Below are 18,708 nucleotides of genomic sequence, written 5' to 3'. Positions count from 1 at the left end.
GTAAAAAAGGCAAATGCCATTTTGGGCTGTATCAACAGGGGCATCACATCAAAATCACAAGATGTCATAGTCCTATTGTATACGGCACTGGTTAGACCACATCTGGAGTACTGTGTGCAATTCTAGAGGCCTTACTTCAAGAAGGATGTAGATGAAAAGGTACAGTGGAGAGTGACGAGGATGATCTGGGGCCAAGGGACCATTCCCTATGAAGATAGGTTGAGGGACTTGGGAATGTTCAGCCTGGAGAAAAGGAGGTTGAGAGGGGACATGATAGCCGTCTTTAAGTATTTGATAGGTTGTCATTTGGAGGAGGGCAGGATGCTGTTCCTGTTGGCTGCAGAGGAAAGGACGCACAGTAATGGGTTTAAACTACAAGTACAATGATATAGGCTAGATATCAGGAAAAAAATTTTCACAGTCAGAGTAGTTCAGCAGTGGAATAGGCTCCCTAAGGAGGTGGTGAACTCCCCCTTACTGGCAGTCTTCAAGCAAAGGTTGGATACACACTTTTCTTGGATGCTTTAGGATGCTTTGGGTTGATCCTGCGTTGAGCAGGGGGTTGGACTAGATGGCCTGTATGGCCCCTTCCAACTCTATGATTCTGTGATTCTATGATTCTATGATTCTATGTCCAGAGGAGGGGGACAAAGATGGTGAGGGGTTTTCAGACCAAGGTGTATTGAAAGGTTGGAGGAGCTTGGTCTGTTTAGCCTGGAGAGGAGATGACAGAGGGGATCTGATAACCATCTTCAAGTATTTAAAAGGTTGCCAGATAGAGGATGAAACAGAGTTGTTCTCTCTTGCCCCAGAGGGATGGACCAGAACCAATGGAATGAAATTAATTCAAAGGCAATTCCATCTAAACATCTTGAAGACATTCCTGACAGTTAGAGCGGTTTCTCAGTGAAACAGTATTCCTCGGGAGGTGATGGGTTCTCCATCTTTTGAAATTTTTTAAACAGCTGAATAGCCATCTAATGGAGAGGCTGATTCTGTGAAAGTTCAATGGGGTGGTATGCTACAGTGGATGGGGCCAAGGGACCAAGCCCTATGAAGATAGGTTGAGAGGGGAAATGATAGCCCTCTTTAAGTATTTGAAAGGTTGTCACTTGGAGGAGGGCAGGATGCTGTTTCCGTTGGCTGCAGAGGAAAGGACGCGCAGTAATGGGTTTAAACTACAAGTACAACGATATAGGCTAGATATCAGGAAAAAAAATTTCACAGTCAGAGTAGTTCAGCAGTGGAATAGGCTGCTGCCTAAGGAGGTGGTGAGCTCCCCCTCACTGGCAGTCTTCAAGCAAAGGTTGGATACACACTTTTCTTGGATGCTTTAGGATGCTTTGGGCTGATCCTGCATTGAGCAGGGGGTTGGACTAGATGGCCTGTATGGCCCCTTCCAACTCTATCATTCTGATTCTTCTATGATTCATTGACCTGAAAAATATCAAACAAACCCATAATGATAGGAGTGTATTGAGATTATGTGATAGAAAATATATGTTTAGTATTTCACTTTGGTTTCACATATGTAGAACAGAACTGAATATAGTATTTAATAGAATATTACAGAATTAGTTCAAGTAATTTATCCAGTCCAAATTTATCCTTGAAGTTACTATAGCAAGGAATCCAAAATAGTATTATTTGACAGTTCGTGGTTATCTACATGCTTAATTCCAGAAAGTGTTATGGGTGACATAAAATGTGCTTTTATAAATAATTGTTCTCACAATTGCAAGATGGTAAACTACCTGATTTCAGACTTATCCAATGTTTACTACATTTCCTTGATATCTGGGGATATCTATATCTGGATATAGTAATTTTGTTTTCCTTTTTGAGTTTTCCCTGAGTCATGAAAAATTAAAGAAAAATAATTTGTAATTGAATTCATAATTTTAAACATTATGCTCCAGCATAAGAACTTGATAATATGAATTATTGGAGCTAGATATAACCTATAATCTTATGGCTAACGACAATAAGAATATTTATGGTGGCTTTCATTAGAAACATTTATGGATGATAGGCCTAGGTGCCAGAAGAATGAGCTGAAAATGGTGTTAAAGAAAAGAAAAAGAAAAAGCCAGTTGTGGGGGGAAAAGGTTTGTACTGGAAAAGGGCTATAAAATACTTACATTTAATGTATTTATTGATTCTTGTTTCATTTGTAAATACAAGATCTGCAAATAACTCCTATCACTGTACATGAAATATAGTAAACATATGCTTCCACAAAGATTAAACATTAGATGCATACTTCTGAAAAGGTCAAAACTGTGAAATATTGAACTACATTCTGCTCCTTGTATTAATTACTATGCGTGTGATTTGGATGTTAATTTTACAGTGCTATTATCTTGCACTTGAAGAAAGCAATAAAATAATCCCAGACCTAACAATACTTAATATGGATTTAGGAGAATCCACATCACACTCATGAACAATTCCACAAATTGTATGCTTAATACCTGATGATAAAGGGAGTAAGCTTTGAAAACCGAGGTAATTAATTATATTACATAAACAGAGATAATTAGATTTTATTTCAGTTCATCAAATATATACATCAATTACTCTGCTATCTTCTTTGGGAGACAAGTAAGGTGGCTTCTGAACTCATTCTTCATTAAAAAAAATTCTTCTAAAGAGTTCCAGCAGCATACGTTAACATGCACTGCTGTCTTGAGCCTCGGTCCTTTCCATCTATAAGTCGAAGAGGTGCCTTTCCATAGTAATCAATAATATCGCCCACTGTAGTAAAGTCCTATGCAAAGTAAACAAACAAACAATTTATTTCTATACCGTCCTTTTATTTGACTCAGGGCAATTAACAACGAAGTTTAAAACAATCATCTTAACACAGGCGCTTGGCCGCCAGCCAAGGCAGCCCCCGCCAGCCACGCGGGGCTCCCTGTGGGGAAAGGCTAGCGCCCATTGTATTTCCACATACAATGGGCTTTGCCTCTAGTAATAAAATATTTCTATACCAATAGAACAATAAAAACTGCCTCCTTTAAAAATACATCCCTTTGAGGGTTGCACATAGCAACTGTGGGTGGATTTCTGGCAGGGAGGCCCAGATGTTATTCTTCTGGCCTCAACCATGGGCCTGGATGAACAGCTCTGTTTTACAGGCCCGCCATAATTGTTTGAGATCCTGAAGGGCCATGATCTCTTCAGATAGCATGTTCCACTAGGGTGGGGTGAAGACCAAAAAGGCCCTGCCCTTGTCGAGGCCAGTTTTACCTCCTTAGGGCAGAGGACCCTGAACAGATTTCAGTTGCTAGATCTTCTTTGAGGTAGTACAGTAAAGTAAAGAATATTCTTCAGTCAGTAATTCCCGTAATACACAAACACACACACACACACATATATATATGCTCTTTGTGACTTTTTAGTTCCATAAAATTGTTCTTTTGCGGCCAATTAGTGAATAATCTTGCTTTGCACCTTTATTTTAGGTTTTGCTATTTTATATCAGTTTTATGTGGAAAGTGGCTTGACTCTGAGTTATTAGATTTCATTCTGCTCAAATACTGTGCATGAATCTGAAGGAAGATTAAAAAGAACTGGAGTGTTATAGATCAGTGGTCCCCAAACCCCGGGCTGCGGCCTGGGACCGGGCCACGAAGGCCTCAGTGCTGGGCCGCAGTTCCCTCTCCCCACCCCCACCCCCCGCAGCGAGAAGCTCGCCGGGCCGCAAGCAAATCGACCGCCAAAGCGGCCCATTAGCTTGTGGCCTGGCAAGGTTATTGCTTCGGGAGGGGGAGGAAGAGGGAGCCGCAGCTGCCGGCATGCCGGTGGCCGGGGCTCCCTCTCCCCCCCCCCTTCTGAAGCAAGAAGCTTGCTGGGCCACAAGCTAATCGGCCACTTTGGTGGCCGAATTCCTCTCAGCCTGGCGAGCTTCTCGCTGTGGGGTGGGGAGAGGGAGCTGTGGCCGCCAGCATGCCGGCGGCGCAAACGCGCATGTGTGGACAGGTCCCGCAAGTGCGTTTGCGTCCGGTGGGACCACAAACATGCACACGCTGCAGTTTTGCGCATGCACACATGCGGCGCAGGCGTGCACATTTGCACCCCCGCCGGACGCAAATGCACATCCGCGGGAAGTCCACACATGCGCATTTGCGCTGGGGCTGCCGCACATGCTCAGGGCCCCAGGTAGCCCACTCCCCCCCCACCCCATGGCAGCAGTCCGCAGCCACGGAAAGGTTGTGGACCGCAGCTATAGATAAATGCTAAAGAAATGTTGCATCAACATTTCATACCTCATTTCCCCTCAGACCGGTTCCCAAGAAGTATATTTTATCTTCCAGATGGTATCGTATCTGAAGATTGTATACTTTGTCATTGTACAACACCATCAAGACATAGGGTTGTTCACGAGTTTTTCTTGAGCTGTTTCTTACCAAGAAAGTGCCATCCTAGAAAAACAAAACATTAAAATATTTTAAAGTAAACACAGTCGTAACTAGCTAGATTGCCCTTCTACATGACAGTGTTGAGAACACTCTTCAGAGAATCTGTTAGAATAGTTAATAGGTCTATTACCATATGAACAGATTTATACTGTAACTCTTTACCTGGTTTATGCTCCTCAGGGCAACTTCTGCTTCTGTCCGGGTGATATCAGCAGCATACCATTTCTGATTTAGAGAGGCCTGGTTGAATCAAATGAAAAGAGAAAGGTTTACTAGAAAGTAAATTGTGTTATATTACGAATTAGAAAATAAGAATGCAGTGATAAAAGACAGGAATGTTATTCTTTCACAGGGTGGGGGGTGGGGTGGGGGTCCAAGATGTACTGCCTTCTGCGTCATTTCCTGTTCATAATGGAAACAACCTACTTTGGATAATCAGCCTTTTGATTTTATTGAGGATTATTATAATCTATCTGGATAAATACTTTTATATATAATGATAACGATAACTGTAACACTACATTTTAATTACTTGCAGACACAAATATAAAAGAGGAGGGGAAATTTAAACATGGCAAGCCAAGGGCAGGGATAGCTAGGTTTTCTCCAACCCCTTTTGAATGTCCATATCAATGATCTTTCTCTGAATAATAAAGTGATCAGCGTTTTATAAACCAGAAAAATTTAAATTATTCTTAAACAATTTAAAAGGTTATAAGATGCAATATGTAAAAAAGGAAGTATCTGTCACTTCTCACAAGTGATTTCACAGTCCTATACAGCAATGAAAATGATAAGTACTTGCTGAGAAAAAGAAACCACTGGAGTCACGAGGAATCTGTCCCTGGACAGCCTCTGACTGTTGGCGGGTTTTAGAGACCACTCCACATGATATCGTCTGAATCCTGAGACAGTCAAGGGGCTGGCTTGACTTTTGCCCAAATCTGCTTGGGATGAGGGAAATCGCAAAAAGTGGATTTACCACTTTTATCATCTATCCCATCAGTAAGCAAGCCCAGATAGAGGGGGAAAGGTGCGATAGTCTCTGTAGCATTGTTCCAACCTCACACACCCTCCCCTCTCCATTTCCTGCTACAAGAATCATAGAGGTGGAATGGACCACCTGGGTCATCTACACAGGACACTTACAACCCTATCGCTCAACCACTGTAACCTGTAACCCCCTTGAGCCTTCACAGAATCAGCCTCTCCGTCAGATGGCTATCTAGCCTCTAGTATATTTTTTTTTAATGGCGCAGTTGGTGTTTCAGTGCAACCGCAAAGCTACATTGTCAAAGGTAAAATAAAATCTTTAAAGTGTCCATAGTCTTTTTGGGATCAGGCAGGCAAAACACTGTCTTGCTTGTGTTTTTTGGAGCTGGGGAATGAAATGGGAATGGCACATAAGCAGGGGAATAGCTCATGAGCAGGGAACCACTAGATTACAGGGAATGGCACATAAGCAGGGAACTACTAACTTAAAAGGAAGTTCAAAAACCAAAACCATGGGGCACAAAAAGGATGGATGACTATGTCTCTACGCTAATGCACAGAGTATGGAAAACAAGCAGGAGAAACTAGTAGTCCTAATAGAGGAAGGGGACTATGACCTAATAGGAATCACAGAAATTTGGTGGGATAATACTCACAATTGGAATCGAGGGGTACAATAATTCAAATGGGACAGACAAGTAAAGAAGGGGGGAGGGATAACAATATATGTGAAGGATCTTTATACCTGTGAAAAAATACAGGTAGCTGGGCATGAAAGTTCAGCTGAGTATATTTGGGTAAATATAAAATGAGTAGGAAATGAGGGTATTATTGTGGGGTTCTGCTATAGACTACCAAGCCAGCCAGAGGACTTGGATGAGATACTACTAGACCAGATTACAAAATTCTCGAAGAGGTGGGGAAACAGTAGTCATGGGTGATTTGAATTACCCGGATATTTGTTGGAAGACCAACTCTGCTAAAAATGCAAACTCCATTAATTTCTTGGCTTGCCTTGACTTGCCAACAGCTTCATTTCCCAGAAAGTAGAGACGGGGGTCTGCTTTTTCAGACTTGATTCTCATCAATAGGGAAGAACTGGTAGATAAAGTGGATGTAGTGGGCACACTTGGTAATAATGACCGTGTGATTTTGGAATTTACAATAGCGGGAAAGAGAAAACTTTTATGTAGTTGGATGTATAGACTGGATTTCAAGAAAGCAAATTTTAACAGACTTAAAGGTATGTTGGGTGGAATCCTGTGGTCAGAAAGACTTAAGGAGATGGGAGTCCAAGAAGGCTGGGAGTTTCAATCCATGACTTTACTGCTGTGCTGTGATTGGTGGCTTGCTGTGATTGACAAGCCAAGGATTGGGGGAAGAATTTTGGCTTTTTTTCTCTTATAGCCTTGTTGGAAGGCAAAAAGCTGCAACGAGGCAGATGGAAACATGGGAAGAGTCTCTTCATGAAGAGAGCTGCAAGTGTGAGGTTTACCATCCTGCATTTGCAAGCAGGAGGCCACTCGCGTTTTAGGCCTCTGTACGGAAATGGTCCATAAGAAGAACAAGAATGTTAACTGGCTAGACTATGTGACAGGGATCTGATTTCTATAATCTATAGTTTCTATAACAAGTCAATCGATAGCACTTCTCTATTGACAAAGAGACAAAAAGACTTGCTGTAACTTCTTGCCTTTGGTGTCCTTCATCATGTCTTGCCTAGCATTCTAGAATTGCACATATGCACTGACTTGGGAGGATTTGGGGAAGACATCTGTCAAAAACATTAAAAGTTTCAGCATATTTAAACATCTCTTTGTACCTTGCAGAATTCTTGCTCTTCTTCATATTCAATGTTGGGTGTTTGTGCAGTTTGTCTGTTCGGGATTGGCAGTGGTGGTTTGCTGTCAGCTTTGCCTTTGGAAAAGGTTCTGCAAATGCTGCCTTCAGAGATTTTGAATACAGTTTAAAAGCTATAACCATTCTAGTTCACTGATGTAATATTTAAAGAAACTGACTCTACAGCCTGACTCTAGAGTCACATGAGCTCGGTAGAGCATTGCATTTGAGACCAACCCAATGGAAGTTTGAGAAGCATCACATTTTGCAGAAGTTTAAAATACAAATAACAGTCTAATAAAAATGGAAGCTTACAAGATTCTACATAAATAAAAGGCCTTCCTGAACTCTGGAGAGCCCAATTTATTTACTTATTCATGGAAATATGCACAGTCTACATTTCCTTGTGGCTAAGGCAGATTGCAAATTGCAATTAAAAAATTCACAATTTAAAATATAACCCCAAATGACCCTTTCCCATCAAAAGATGCCTGCTGTCTATATTTAATTTCAAACTCCTAGCAAATTATTTAATTACTAGTCTTATTTGTCGCTTGAAGTTGAGAGGAGATGCTTTAAGAATGGTACATTCCATCACCTACTGAGTGACTCTGCCTGCCCACCCTACTAAGAACCTGATTTCCAATTGTTTCCCTTTAGGTCAAGAAGCTGGCTAAATTAAGCCGCACAGTTACTCAGTATAGTGAAAGAAGGATGGAGGAATAGCTGTTATTTCTCAGTCTTTTGTAGGCAAGCCTGTGAAGCCCATTAGGGTAGAAATTAAAAGTACTATTACAAACGAAATTGTGATAGAAGCCCAGTATGTGGACTAGTTTTTATCAGGGAAAAATGGATAACATAGGAAAACAGAGTTGCCTACCAATAACTGTTGTTCATCAACATCTTGCAACCTGCCATCCTGAACACACATTTGTTGACTTTCCCACAGATCAGGTCACCTGACCTATGGGCGGAGCATTCCATCCCTTGGTTCCCAATGCCACAACAAACCCAAAAAGTTAGCTTCAGGTACCCCTAAGAGTTTAGAAAACAATTGAAGGTTGCAGCGGGGTAGGAAGGGAGGGATTGTGTGTCAGCACACAAGATGCCAATGAACAACAGTTACAGGTAAACAACTCTGTTTTCATTGTCCATCTTTCTGTGCAGTCCCACATTGGAACCATAGCAAGTTGATAACATACATCAGCTCTAACCTGAAGTTCCAATGTGTAGTGTTTTATACAAGTTCCTTCGCTTGCCCAAGTCACTATCCTACAAATCTCCTGAAGGGGGAGCTGCCTGGAGAGCGCTGCCAAAGTCACTTGTGCACAAACCAAGTGGGCGCAAACATTCAGTGGCCAGGGATGAGATGGTTCTCTATGTACAGTCTGAATAGAGACTACAACCCAATGGGAGATGGACTAAGAAGAAGCCTGATGGCCCCTCCTAGGGTCCCAGTAACATATGAACAGCGAGTTTGATTGTCTCAAAGTCTTGGTCTTGTCTAAATAATACATCCAGAGCGTGTGGTGTTCTCTCAGCAACCACAGAGGGCAGGTAAAGTAACGTCCTGACACAAGTCATACTTCGAAACTATCTTGGGAAGAAATTCCCAACTAGAGTAGAAAAGTACTTTAGCCAGATAAATTTCCATATACAGAGAAACCATACTAAGGACTACTAACTCCCCTGGCTAACATCACAGCCACAGAAAACACCACTTCCATAGAAAGAAGACCCAAAGGTGTTGATGCCATGGGCTCAAAGGGGGCTTTCATTGATGTGTGCAGGACTACATTGAGACACCACTGGGGAAATGGTTTCTTCCATGGGGTCAGAGGTTTGTAAGGCCTCTGAGAAAAAGGCATGACAATTTATGGGTGAAAACTGATTGGCCTTCAGTTTCAGAGTGACAGGCCAAATGGGTATGGACTGAGGCTAGACAAGCCAGTTCCATCTAGGTTCACAAACAGTCTAAAATCGGGGAAATAGGGCAAGTAAAATGACATAACTTGTTAGCTATAGCCCAAGCTTCAAACAGGACCCATTTATTTCTATTAAAATATCTAGTTGAAGTTTTCCTGGCATGTAAGAGCACACTGCAGACCCCTACTGGGAAGTCTTGTTTAGAGGCAGGGTGTTCTATGCCATCAGATGAAGATGGTGGAGATCCTGGATATCTGGGGATTGGAATGAAAGATCTAGATCTGGGGTAAGGAAAATATATGTCCCATTGGATAATATGGTGGTGGAAAACCAATGTTGGCAAGGCAAGAACAGGGTGACTAAAACGGCCCGTGTGCACTCTATTTCCATTTTGGATAGAATTTGGGGATTCAAGGGAAGGGATGGGAAGCATAAAACATATGACTGTTCCAAATACATTGGAATGCATCGCCCAGAAAATTGGTACTTCTGCCCACCCCACGGGACAATATTTCTGTGCTTTCACTGACAATTCCTTGGCAAAAAGGTCGATCTCTGGGAACCCCCACATTCTGAACACCTCTACCAGGACCCTTGGGTTCAGGGACCACTCGTAGTAGCTCAGAAAAATTCTGCTGAGCCTGTCCGCCTCCATGTTCAGGGCACCAGCTATATGAACTGCTTTGAGGTCTGCTCAGATCTATAGTACTTCTGATCAAACTCAAATGGCTTCCGTACACAGATGGGAGGAGGATGTCCCACCCTGTTTGTTGAGGTAGTACACGGTGGACATATTGTCCATGCAAACCAGAATATTCTTATGCTGTAGGATATCTGAAAAAGCTGTTAATGCTAAACGAACCACTCTTAATTCAAGCAAATTTATGTGAGCAGACGTCTCATATTGAACCAATGACCTCAGGACTCTCTTCCTTCACCTCAGCCCTCCAAGGGGCCATCCATCATGAGAGTGATATTGGGTGACCAATGGCCAATCAGAATGCCAATCATCAAGTTGACTGCATCCAACCACCAGTGTAAGGATCTGAGAATCTCAGAATTGAAAAAAGAAAGGTTTGAACATTTTGAGAAATCACAGCTGGAGTGATCTCTTAAATAAATGGGCAAAAGAGGTCATGGCCGTCATAGAGGCCATGAGGCCCTGCCAGCAAATGCTCATGGGAATTGTAGTCCACAGACATCTGGAGGACCACAGGTTGACTACCCCTGGTCTAGGAGGCACTGAATGGAACGAGCCAATTGCTATCGGTTCTGAAGAAAGGACTGAACTGTACTCTGGATGGAGTTGACTTGGGCTGGAGGATCCTGAATGGAACAGCGCACCAATAAACTCAGCTGACTTAATCAGTTCCAATTGTGATTTAACCAAGTTAATAATTAACCCAACTTGTCACAAAGTGCAAGGATACACCAAATTTGCTCTGAAAGCAGGTCAGAAGAGGCACCCACGAGGAGTCAGTTACCTAAATAAGGGGAAACTGTAATTCTGTGCAGTCTGAGGTGAACCACAACTGCTGCCCTGCACTTAGTGAAAACTTGGGGGGCTGTGGCCAAAGGGAAGGACTGAGTATTGGAAAATCTGGTAATCATAGCAGAACTGAAGGAATTTTCTATAATTCCTATGGACAGAAATATGGAAATGTGTGTCTTTAAGATCTAAAATCACAAACCAAGTTCTAGGGGAAAGGGCTCTGATAATGTAAGGGAAAGAGACCATATGGAACTTTGAAACCAGTAAGGATAGATTCAAATCAGTAGCCGTGTTGCTCTGAAGTAGCACCCTTAAGACCAACAAAGATTTATTCAGGGAATAAATTCATTTGATTTACTTACTGGTTTCAAAACAAAATCAGAGTCCAGTAGCACTCTTCGTCAGACTCCTTGGTCATGTAAGAAGATCATAGTCTGACAAAGAGTGCTTGCACTCGAAAGCTCATGACCTGAATAAATCTTTGTTGGACTTAAAGGTACTACAGGACTCTGATTTTATTTTGAAACCAGTAAGTAAATCATGCAGGTTCGAAATAGGATGTGAACCTCCATCCTTCTTACCCACTAAGAAAAACCCTGAACAAAAACCAAATGAGTTCAAACTTTCAGGAACAGGCTCCACAGCACCTTTAAAAAGGAGATCCTGGAGCTGGAGAGCCAACTCAGGGAGTGGGTTGTCAATAGCAAAGGATCTTCTAATACAAGGAGGAACCAAACTAAAGTGTAACATAACTGGAAGACATGATAGAATAGACCCACAAGTCCATCATTATATGATACCAAGCAGCAACAAAAAAGGAAAGCCTGTCCTACAACTGGCATTCAGGAGTGCCACTTGGTTCTTTGAGGACGAAACTTTGAGAGAAGTCCTGGGACTCCCTGTTGAGGGTTTGTTCCAGTGGTCTCTGGTGCTGTTGGTGCTTATGTCTCTGAAAAGCCCCTTGGTATTGTTTAGGATACTGGAAAGGTGACAGAATTTGACAATATACTATATGGGAGCTGGAAAAATTTAGTTATCTTTGATTGTAACGATCCTGGGAAACTGCTGTTCTGGCGGTGGAAGAAAGGAGCTGAGGTAGAGTCAGAGTACCTCTTTATTGGCATAAAAAGGAGCAGAGGTAGTGGCCAGATTGTTCACCCAAACTACAGACAAGACAAAGTCTACATGTCCTCAAATATCAACAAGGACAGCAAAGGATGTATCAAAAGATATTCAGCAGATTTAGGTTTTACCTGGTAAAGGGTCTCAATTTTCCTTGGAGCAGCTTGTGCTGAGGCTGGTCGGTTCCAAACTGGAACTGCCAAGTCTGCAAACCCTTGAATAATAGGGAGGGCAATAACAGATGGTGTGTCCAAATATAGCCTACTTAGGATCTTGTCTTTGGGATGAGAGTCTGAACTGGAAAAGTCAAGATCCAATGCCTTGGCTATTCTCAAAAGCTATTCTCTGTATAACTTGTAATCTTTGCTTGGAGACACTGTGGCTGGTTTGGCAATAGTATCGTCCGGGGAAGGATTTGAAGTAGTTTCCCAGACAGTCTTTGCCAGGATCCAGCAGTCTTTCTTCCATGTTGTCATATTGGGTGTGGACTGATCCCTGCACTGGAATGTCCTCAGTCGATGGTCGGAGTAAACTCATCATCTCGGATCAGGCTGTCCCAGTTTCCCATACAGGTTGGTGATTGAGAACAGGAGGATTGGGATGCCAGTCTCCAAATCAAGGGAGGCAACGGTCCAAAGGTAATGGAGGGGCCTGTTCATCCAGCATGTAGCTAGTACCAGAGGTAGTACTCTCATAGAAGCACCTATTGGCTGAGATGAAGCTACAGTCCTCTTGGGATCTGACTTCTCCTTATGTTTTGACTTGTGAGCCTTCTTTGACAGAGGCATCAACATGGAACTCTGCTCTGTCTGGCGAGCAACAGGAGTCTAGGTAGGCCCAGTTACCTCAGTAGTAGTTGAGGTTTGCCTCTTAGATGTTTGCAAAGTAGAACTTGTATAGGACGCTATGGATCAGACTGATGGGGGCTTAGATCTAGGTGTTTTAGAGGTTAGTGGAGCTGAATTCTTTGGGTCTGAGGCCTGGGTAGTTGATGCTGGTTCTGAAAGTACTCTTTCCCATACGGTAGTATTGAGGCAGGAGGCCCTATCTGACCTTGCCTTCGGAGTAAGGTGTTGGCAAACAGGACATGAGGAGATGTTATGTCCTTCTCCAAAGCATAGGAGATAACTATCATGCTCATCAGAGTGCTGCATCTTCACTGCACACTGACAACATTTCTTAAAGATCCCTTTGGAAGCCATCTAAAGGAAGTAAGAACAAGCTAAGACTGCAACTAACAGGAGCAACTAGAAATATGTCTACTCTTCATGGCGGCAAAAGAGGGACGGAAAGAAGGGGGGTACTGCGCCCTTAGGTTAGGTGATCCGATTGGTGGAAAAGTCTGCACATGCGTGATCAAGTTGGTGGATGTCCCGTTGAAGCTTTTAAGCTAGAAAAAAATTTGATGGCTGGCCTGCGCATTCACAGTCCCAATGCGGGGTTGCACAGCAAAACGGACGATGAATATATATAATGAGAATAAGGCACAAATAGTGGGAAACTTTTGGCAGCACTAGGTATAAGAGCTTAGGAAAAGTAAGGAAAGCAGGGTCCAAAAAGAAAGTAGAGGCCTAAGGGCTAAGCACTGGAAGAAACAAAGCAAAGGTATTTATTTGTCTGTCTGTCTGTCTATCATAAGGGATGTATGTTATGCAGCCAGGAGATCCTAAGATTTTCATGCAGCCAGGCTAGATACATTTGGAGGAGGTTTGCCATTGCATGTCCCACCCCCATCATGACCCTTGGTATTCTTTGGAAGTCACCCTTCCAAGTGCTAGCTAAGGTCGACCCTGCTAAGCTTCTGTGATCTGATGAGATTGAGCTTGTCTGTACCAGGTTGGGTACAGAGCTAAGGGACAGAAAGGCATGGAAAATACATTTGGTAATGCAGGAAAAAAGTTCATTTTATCTTTCTGGCCATAGATCCACATTCATTCCATCTTATATTCCAAGTCACGATAGACCACTGAACTCAGCAGGCTCTAAATTAGCTGATATAGGTAACTGCTTTTGCATACCTACCAGATTTACATAATTTATTATTTATATTATTCTTATACTGAGTTCCACAGGATTTGGGAAGGACAACTGTCTGCAATCTAAAAGCTGACTAGATCCAAATGGATTTAGCTTTTAACCAGATTACTGCTGTCATGGACTCTTCTAAGAAAGGTGTGATGGAACCTTGTTCGCTCTACAATTCATGCTCGGCTTCCAAAACACTTTACAACTATACTGTTACAAAACATTAGCTGTATAACAGAAAAGGCTATACTGACTGCAGCCAGATGGTATCCAAATGTAAGCTGAGCATTTGTAAGATACATACTTGGTTGAAGGCGTGATGGTAGTGATCCACTTGATGAAACAGTGCTGTAAAAATAAATAACGCTTAGCATACACAAAAGAGACCCCATGTGTTTTTGATTAACCAGTTTAATCTAACAGTGCTCTGAAGCAATTGTTAGTCTTGAAGCCAGAACCTATTAGGTGATGTGCAGATCTAGCAGTCACAATAAATGTGTTGCAGGTTGAAATGCTTTTCTCCATATCTGACTCCTTGTGGGACCCATGTGAAGACTCAAATTAATACCTAAGACTATAATTGCAGGACAAAATGCAACTGTATTTGTCAAGGAACAGAGTAATTTCTTTGTTCATAAAAAGCCAGTTTAAATTGATATAACTGGAGAGGGAGCGGAAAATATTGCCTGGATTCAGTATCACACATTTGAGATGTCTAGTCACAAAAAGTGACTAGAACATAGATTGTCCTTAATGTAAGAGAGTGCTAACTACCCTTCTCAGACAGAACTAAAATAAGAATAGTAATAAGTATGTTGCATAATAAATGTAATAATTGGTTCAACAAACCTTTCTTTGTATGTATCAGGTATACTCTTGGGCGGCAAAGGGCACTGTTTAGATACGGGCTTAGTGCTTCTGGAAGGGAATGTATTAAAAAACTGCGAAGGTGGCTGTGGAACTGGTCTTTGGGGAATTTCTACAAAGAGAACAACAAAAAAGGTCAATTTAAACAGCTGTGCATCAGAGAGAACTGATACCACTTAGTTGTGCTTGGAAAGAGTTTAGGGCAATCTAGAGGTTTCAGTTGGTTGTCCATTGAATTTCTCCCCCCTGCTCTGGGATTAATTTTTAATTCAAAAGGCATCATCTTCTGTATGGGTTGTCACAGATATGGCTGGGAATACAAAGGAAAAGTTAGTGGACTTGGCTAAAAAGATCATGGAGGAACGTTCTACATCCTAGAAACAACCTCTCAGCTACACGTATCAGAAGGGAGTTTAGAGATGCAGATGACAATAGCCTTGGAAAGGAGCAAAAGACAAAGAAATAACAACCATCCAGAACTGTATTCTATTAATTCTTCAGATTTACTTGATAGCTTTGGCTTGCATGCACAAGATGTCGTGCACTTATATTTATTTATTTCCAAACATGGCTATCAAGCCAGCTAACCTTTAAAACAATTATAAAAGCAATTAAAACCAAAACAGAAATGCATATATAAGAGACAGAAATAGTTACTAAAAAGAGAGGAAAAAGAGGCAACTGGGAGAATGCCAGATGAAACCAAAAGTCTTCAGTAGCAGGTGGAAGCTAGTGAAAGAAGACATGTTAAGTGAAACTACTATTGTACAAGTTTAATATAGGAAGTATCTGTGTGTAAGAGATGTGATGATTTGTGAGATAGGTGCTGACACAGGAAGAGACCTCTGGACACACACAGCAAGAACTACATTAATGGTAAACAGTTCTAAAACTATGATAAATATCTAACAGATTTTAGTGTCCAATTCTAGAATATTACTACCACTGGTCGAACTGTGTATTTTTTCCAACATTTTATAATGAGCAGAATTTGTTGCTATCCATTAGCAGAATTGCTAATGGATAGCCACCTAAATGGAGAATGAATGACCTTAATTCCCATGAGATAGTCAGAAAGGAAGTTTCTTTCTTAGCATGTAAGAGCCTTGTTGTTACTTTATCATCTGCCTTAGTGCTGAAATTTGCAGCACTAAATGATCACATGGGAGTTTCCTATACTTCTGATTTAATGTTTTACCTGACTAGAGAGGACATGTGCTCAAAATTAGGCCATGAGAATATGCAAGATACACAACACTTCAGGCTTCATTGTCAACGCCTTTATTACTGCAGTCATAGACCAGCATAGACCAACCTCATAAGTGAAATGAAAGATGCAAAATCTGTGGAAGAAAGAGTCACTACACATACCTGAGCCTTAATCCAATTCCCCAATGTATTTAATTATAACAAATATAAAAAAAATGAAACATTACATACTGACATCTTCCACCTGAAAGAACATAACATAAATTCAAATTAGGGCTGTTGCTAGTTTTAAAAATTCAGTTGATTAATTGTATACATTTTAATTGACTAAAAAATTCTGCATACTAACAAACAAAAACATTATTTCTTTTTATGCAATATCTTTTTTTCTGTTCCACAAAAGGTTATGCTAAGCAAATGCTTATTACCCAGATCATTTATCTGTCGTGGCCACCCACAGTGGGCTAATGAATGGAAGTTAGTGAATCTTATGGACAGCTATTCAAAATGCAATTACTTTAATAATAAGGTATCCAATATTTCATGGGTATTTAGCCCCATGATCCTTCTGGTGGTACAGAGATGCTGCCCTTCTGCTAACTTCAGAACATAATTCTGTTTCCCTAATGGCAAAGGCTAAGCCCATCTCTCCTTTGCTGTTAAATGAGTTGCCCTGGGGTGCCAACCTAGAAAAGGGATAACCCATCCCACCTGGAAATGTTTTGTTGCTGTGAACAAGTTAACCAAAATGTAATGTAATTCTTATAATGTATTTGTTATATTTAATGTAAATATTATACAGGGCCTGCAAAACGGAGGTCTTCCGCCAGGTATATGGTTGAGGCCGGGGCTGGTAAGATAGATCTATGCCCCCCCCCTGGATTTGGGATCTGAAGTGAACAGACCTCCTTCTCCACCCGCTAGTAGTGGGGGGGAGGGGGAGTCGGGTTTTACTGATTTTCCGCCATGTTGGTAATGTTTTACGTCTTTTAATGGGGTTTTAATGGGGATTTTAAGACACTGTAACCCACCACGAGCTGTAAGAGAGTGGCTGGAAATAAATTTAATAATAATAATAATAATAATAATAATAATAATAATAATAATAATAATAATAATAATAATAATAATAATAATGTTATTGTTCAGTTGACTGTTGTGAACTGCCCTGAGATGGCTGGGCCGATAGGGGCAGGTTATAAATTCGACAAATTAAAAAAAACAACAATAACTTCATCCTCTGCAGACTGAAGTAAATGTTACAATTTTGAAAGAGTTGGGTCTGGGTTGCCTGGAGTCAACTCATGTTTCTTGCTTCCACAGGGCACAACTTCTTTTAAATAATGGAAAAAGGACAGCTCAATTGGGCTTGGAATGGCATCGTGGTTGGGTAAAGTCTCCTGCTCTCCCCAAGTCATTTTCCTGTACAAATAATACACACTGGAGGGAGTAAGAATACTCACTTCTGACTTTCTTTCAGATGCCTGGCAGTTCCTAAAAGAATTTAAAATATATGTGTTAATTGTGCATATAGTGAGAAAGTGATTAACAAGTATGTATGCATACTTGTGATTAACAAGTGTATGTATGCATACACACACAAACACACTGAAATCGCATGGTCATTATCAACCAGTGAGTGGCCCCTTGAGTACTTTCTTAGCAGAGAATCTTATGGCATTCCCCTTCTCATATCTTCCCTCAGCCCTCCCTCTGGCCATTTTGCATCTCATGATTGAGGCTTGGCTGGCAAGCAGTGATGTGAATGTGCACCCTGCACATAATTTGAAGCCAACTTAATGGCATATCCTCTTTTCCAGGTGGAAGGCTGTCTTCATTCACCCTTTCTGTCTAATCGCCCTTTTTTGGAGGGTCCCCAATTTTTAACATATTAAAATTAAAATGTATTAGCAGGTGTATATTTAAACTTCAAGGGGCTGTGTTTATTAAGAAATAAATCTCATAGTATTCAATGTACTTAGGATTACAACTCTACCACCACTTTTGTTCCATTTTGGTTTAAGATGGGGCCCTGTTTAGGCACTGGGCATGCTAATGCAGCCCCCTGTGTGCCAAAAGTTTGGGGACCCCTGCTCTAAACTATTAAAAGCCTTTTCAGAACTTAGCAAAATAAAAGTTGCAGGTAATTAATTTCTAACAACCTCATTTAAATTCAGAAGTTTACACATGTTTGAAGTAATATACTCATCAGAAATAAATCCAGACTTTTCTGGAGTTACATAAACTTAGATAAGATGTTCTTTAGTCTACAGACCAATATGATTGCTAATAATTGAGTGTTTTCCCTACTCCTGTACCATTTTCTGGATGAAATTGCTTTCTACCAACCCCACTATGAATCAGGGAAGGGGAAAAGGATAGATTGCAGAAACTAAAATTATGCATGCCATTCAACCCACACTAAGAAAGTGTACAGACAGTTTTTGAAAATAAACTTATTTTGCAATAGATTGCAACACAGAGTGCCTCCTTTGACCACAGAAACAGGGCGATCATATGCATCTTCTCACAGATTATCATATTTAATATAGATATGTATACTACCCAGTGCCTATACCCTTATTTGCCCTCTCATGCTGTCAAATTTGTACCACTGTAATGCCCAGGTTGCCCACATACTTAATTTTAAATATTTCAATAGTTATGCTAAGTTATTTAAATAAATGTGAATCTATGTGTACTGTATGGGTGGTGGCAGCCTTCTAGATGAAGGATTATGTCTTTCATGTTTCTCGTTTGATGGCACAGGAGGCTTTTGTATCTTTGCCAGCTCTTCTCCCAGAGATCTTA

At 41.2% G+C, this 18,708-nt stretch overlaps 1 protein-coding gene across 1 annotated transcript in view; it reads right to left on the bottom strand.

Annotated features, from left to right (window-relative positions):
* Window positions 1-1,626: 1,626 nt before the first annotated feature.
* The window catches only part of LCP2 (lymphocyte cytosolic protein 2), a 55,445-nt gene continuing 38,363 nt past the window's right edge, over window positions 1,627-18,708 (bottom strand). Inside the window, exons 13-21 of the mRNA XM_077324262.1 lie at window positions 18,600-18,704; window positions 17,361-17,391; window positions 16,129-16,141; window positions 14,671-14,854; window positions 14,126-14,169; window positions 7,240-7,361; window positions 4,587-4,664; window positions 4,272-4,427; window positions 1,627-2,770 (exon numbers count right to left, since the gene is read on the bottom strand). Coding sequence (XP_077180377.1) covers window positions 2,648-2,770; window positions 4,272-4,427; window positions 4,587-4,664; window positions 7,240-7,361; window positions 14,126-14,169; window positions 14,671-14,854; window positions 16,129-16,141; window positions 17,361-17,391; window positions 18,600-18,704 — 856 coding nt within the window. The 3' untranslated portion in view covers window positions 1,627-2,647. The remainder of the gene's footprint in view (window positions 2,771-4,271; window positions 4,428-4,586; window positions 4,665-7,239; window positions 7,362-14,125; window positions 14,170-14,670; window positions 14,855-16,128; window positions 16,142-17,360; window positions 17,392-18,599; window positions 18,705-18,708) is intronic.

Source organism: Paroedura picta, chromosome 3 (assembly GCF_049243985.1).
Source record: "Paroedura picta isolate Pp20150507F chromosome 3, Ppicta_v3.0, whole genome shotgun sequence".
Taxonomy (NCBI): Eukaryota; Metazoa; Chordata; class Lepidosauria; order Squamata; family Gekkonidae; genus Paroedura; species Paroedura picta.
This window is presented reverse-complemented; position numbering and strand designations above follow the sequence as displayed.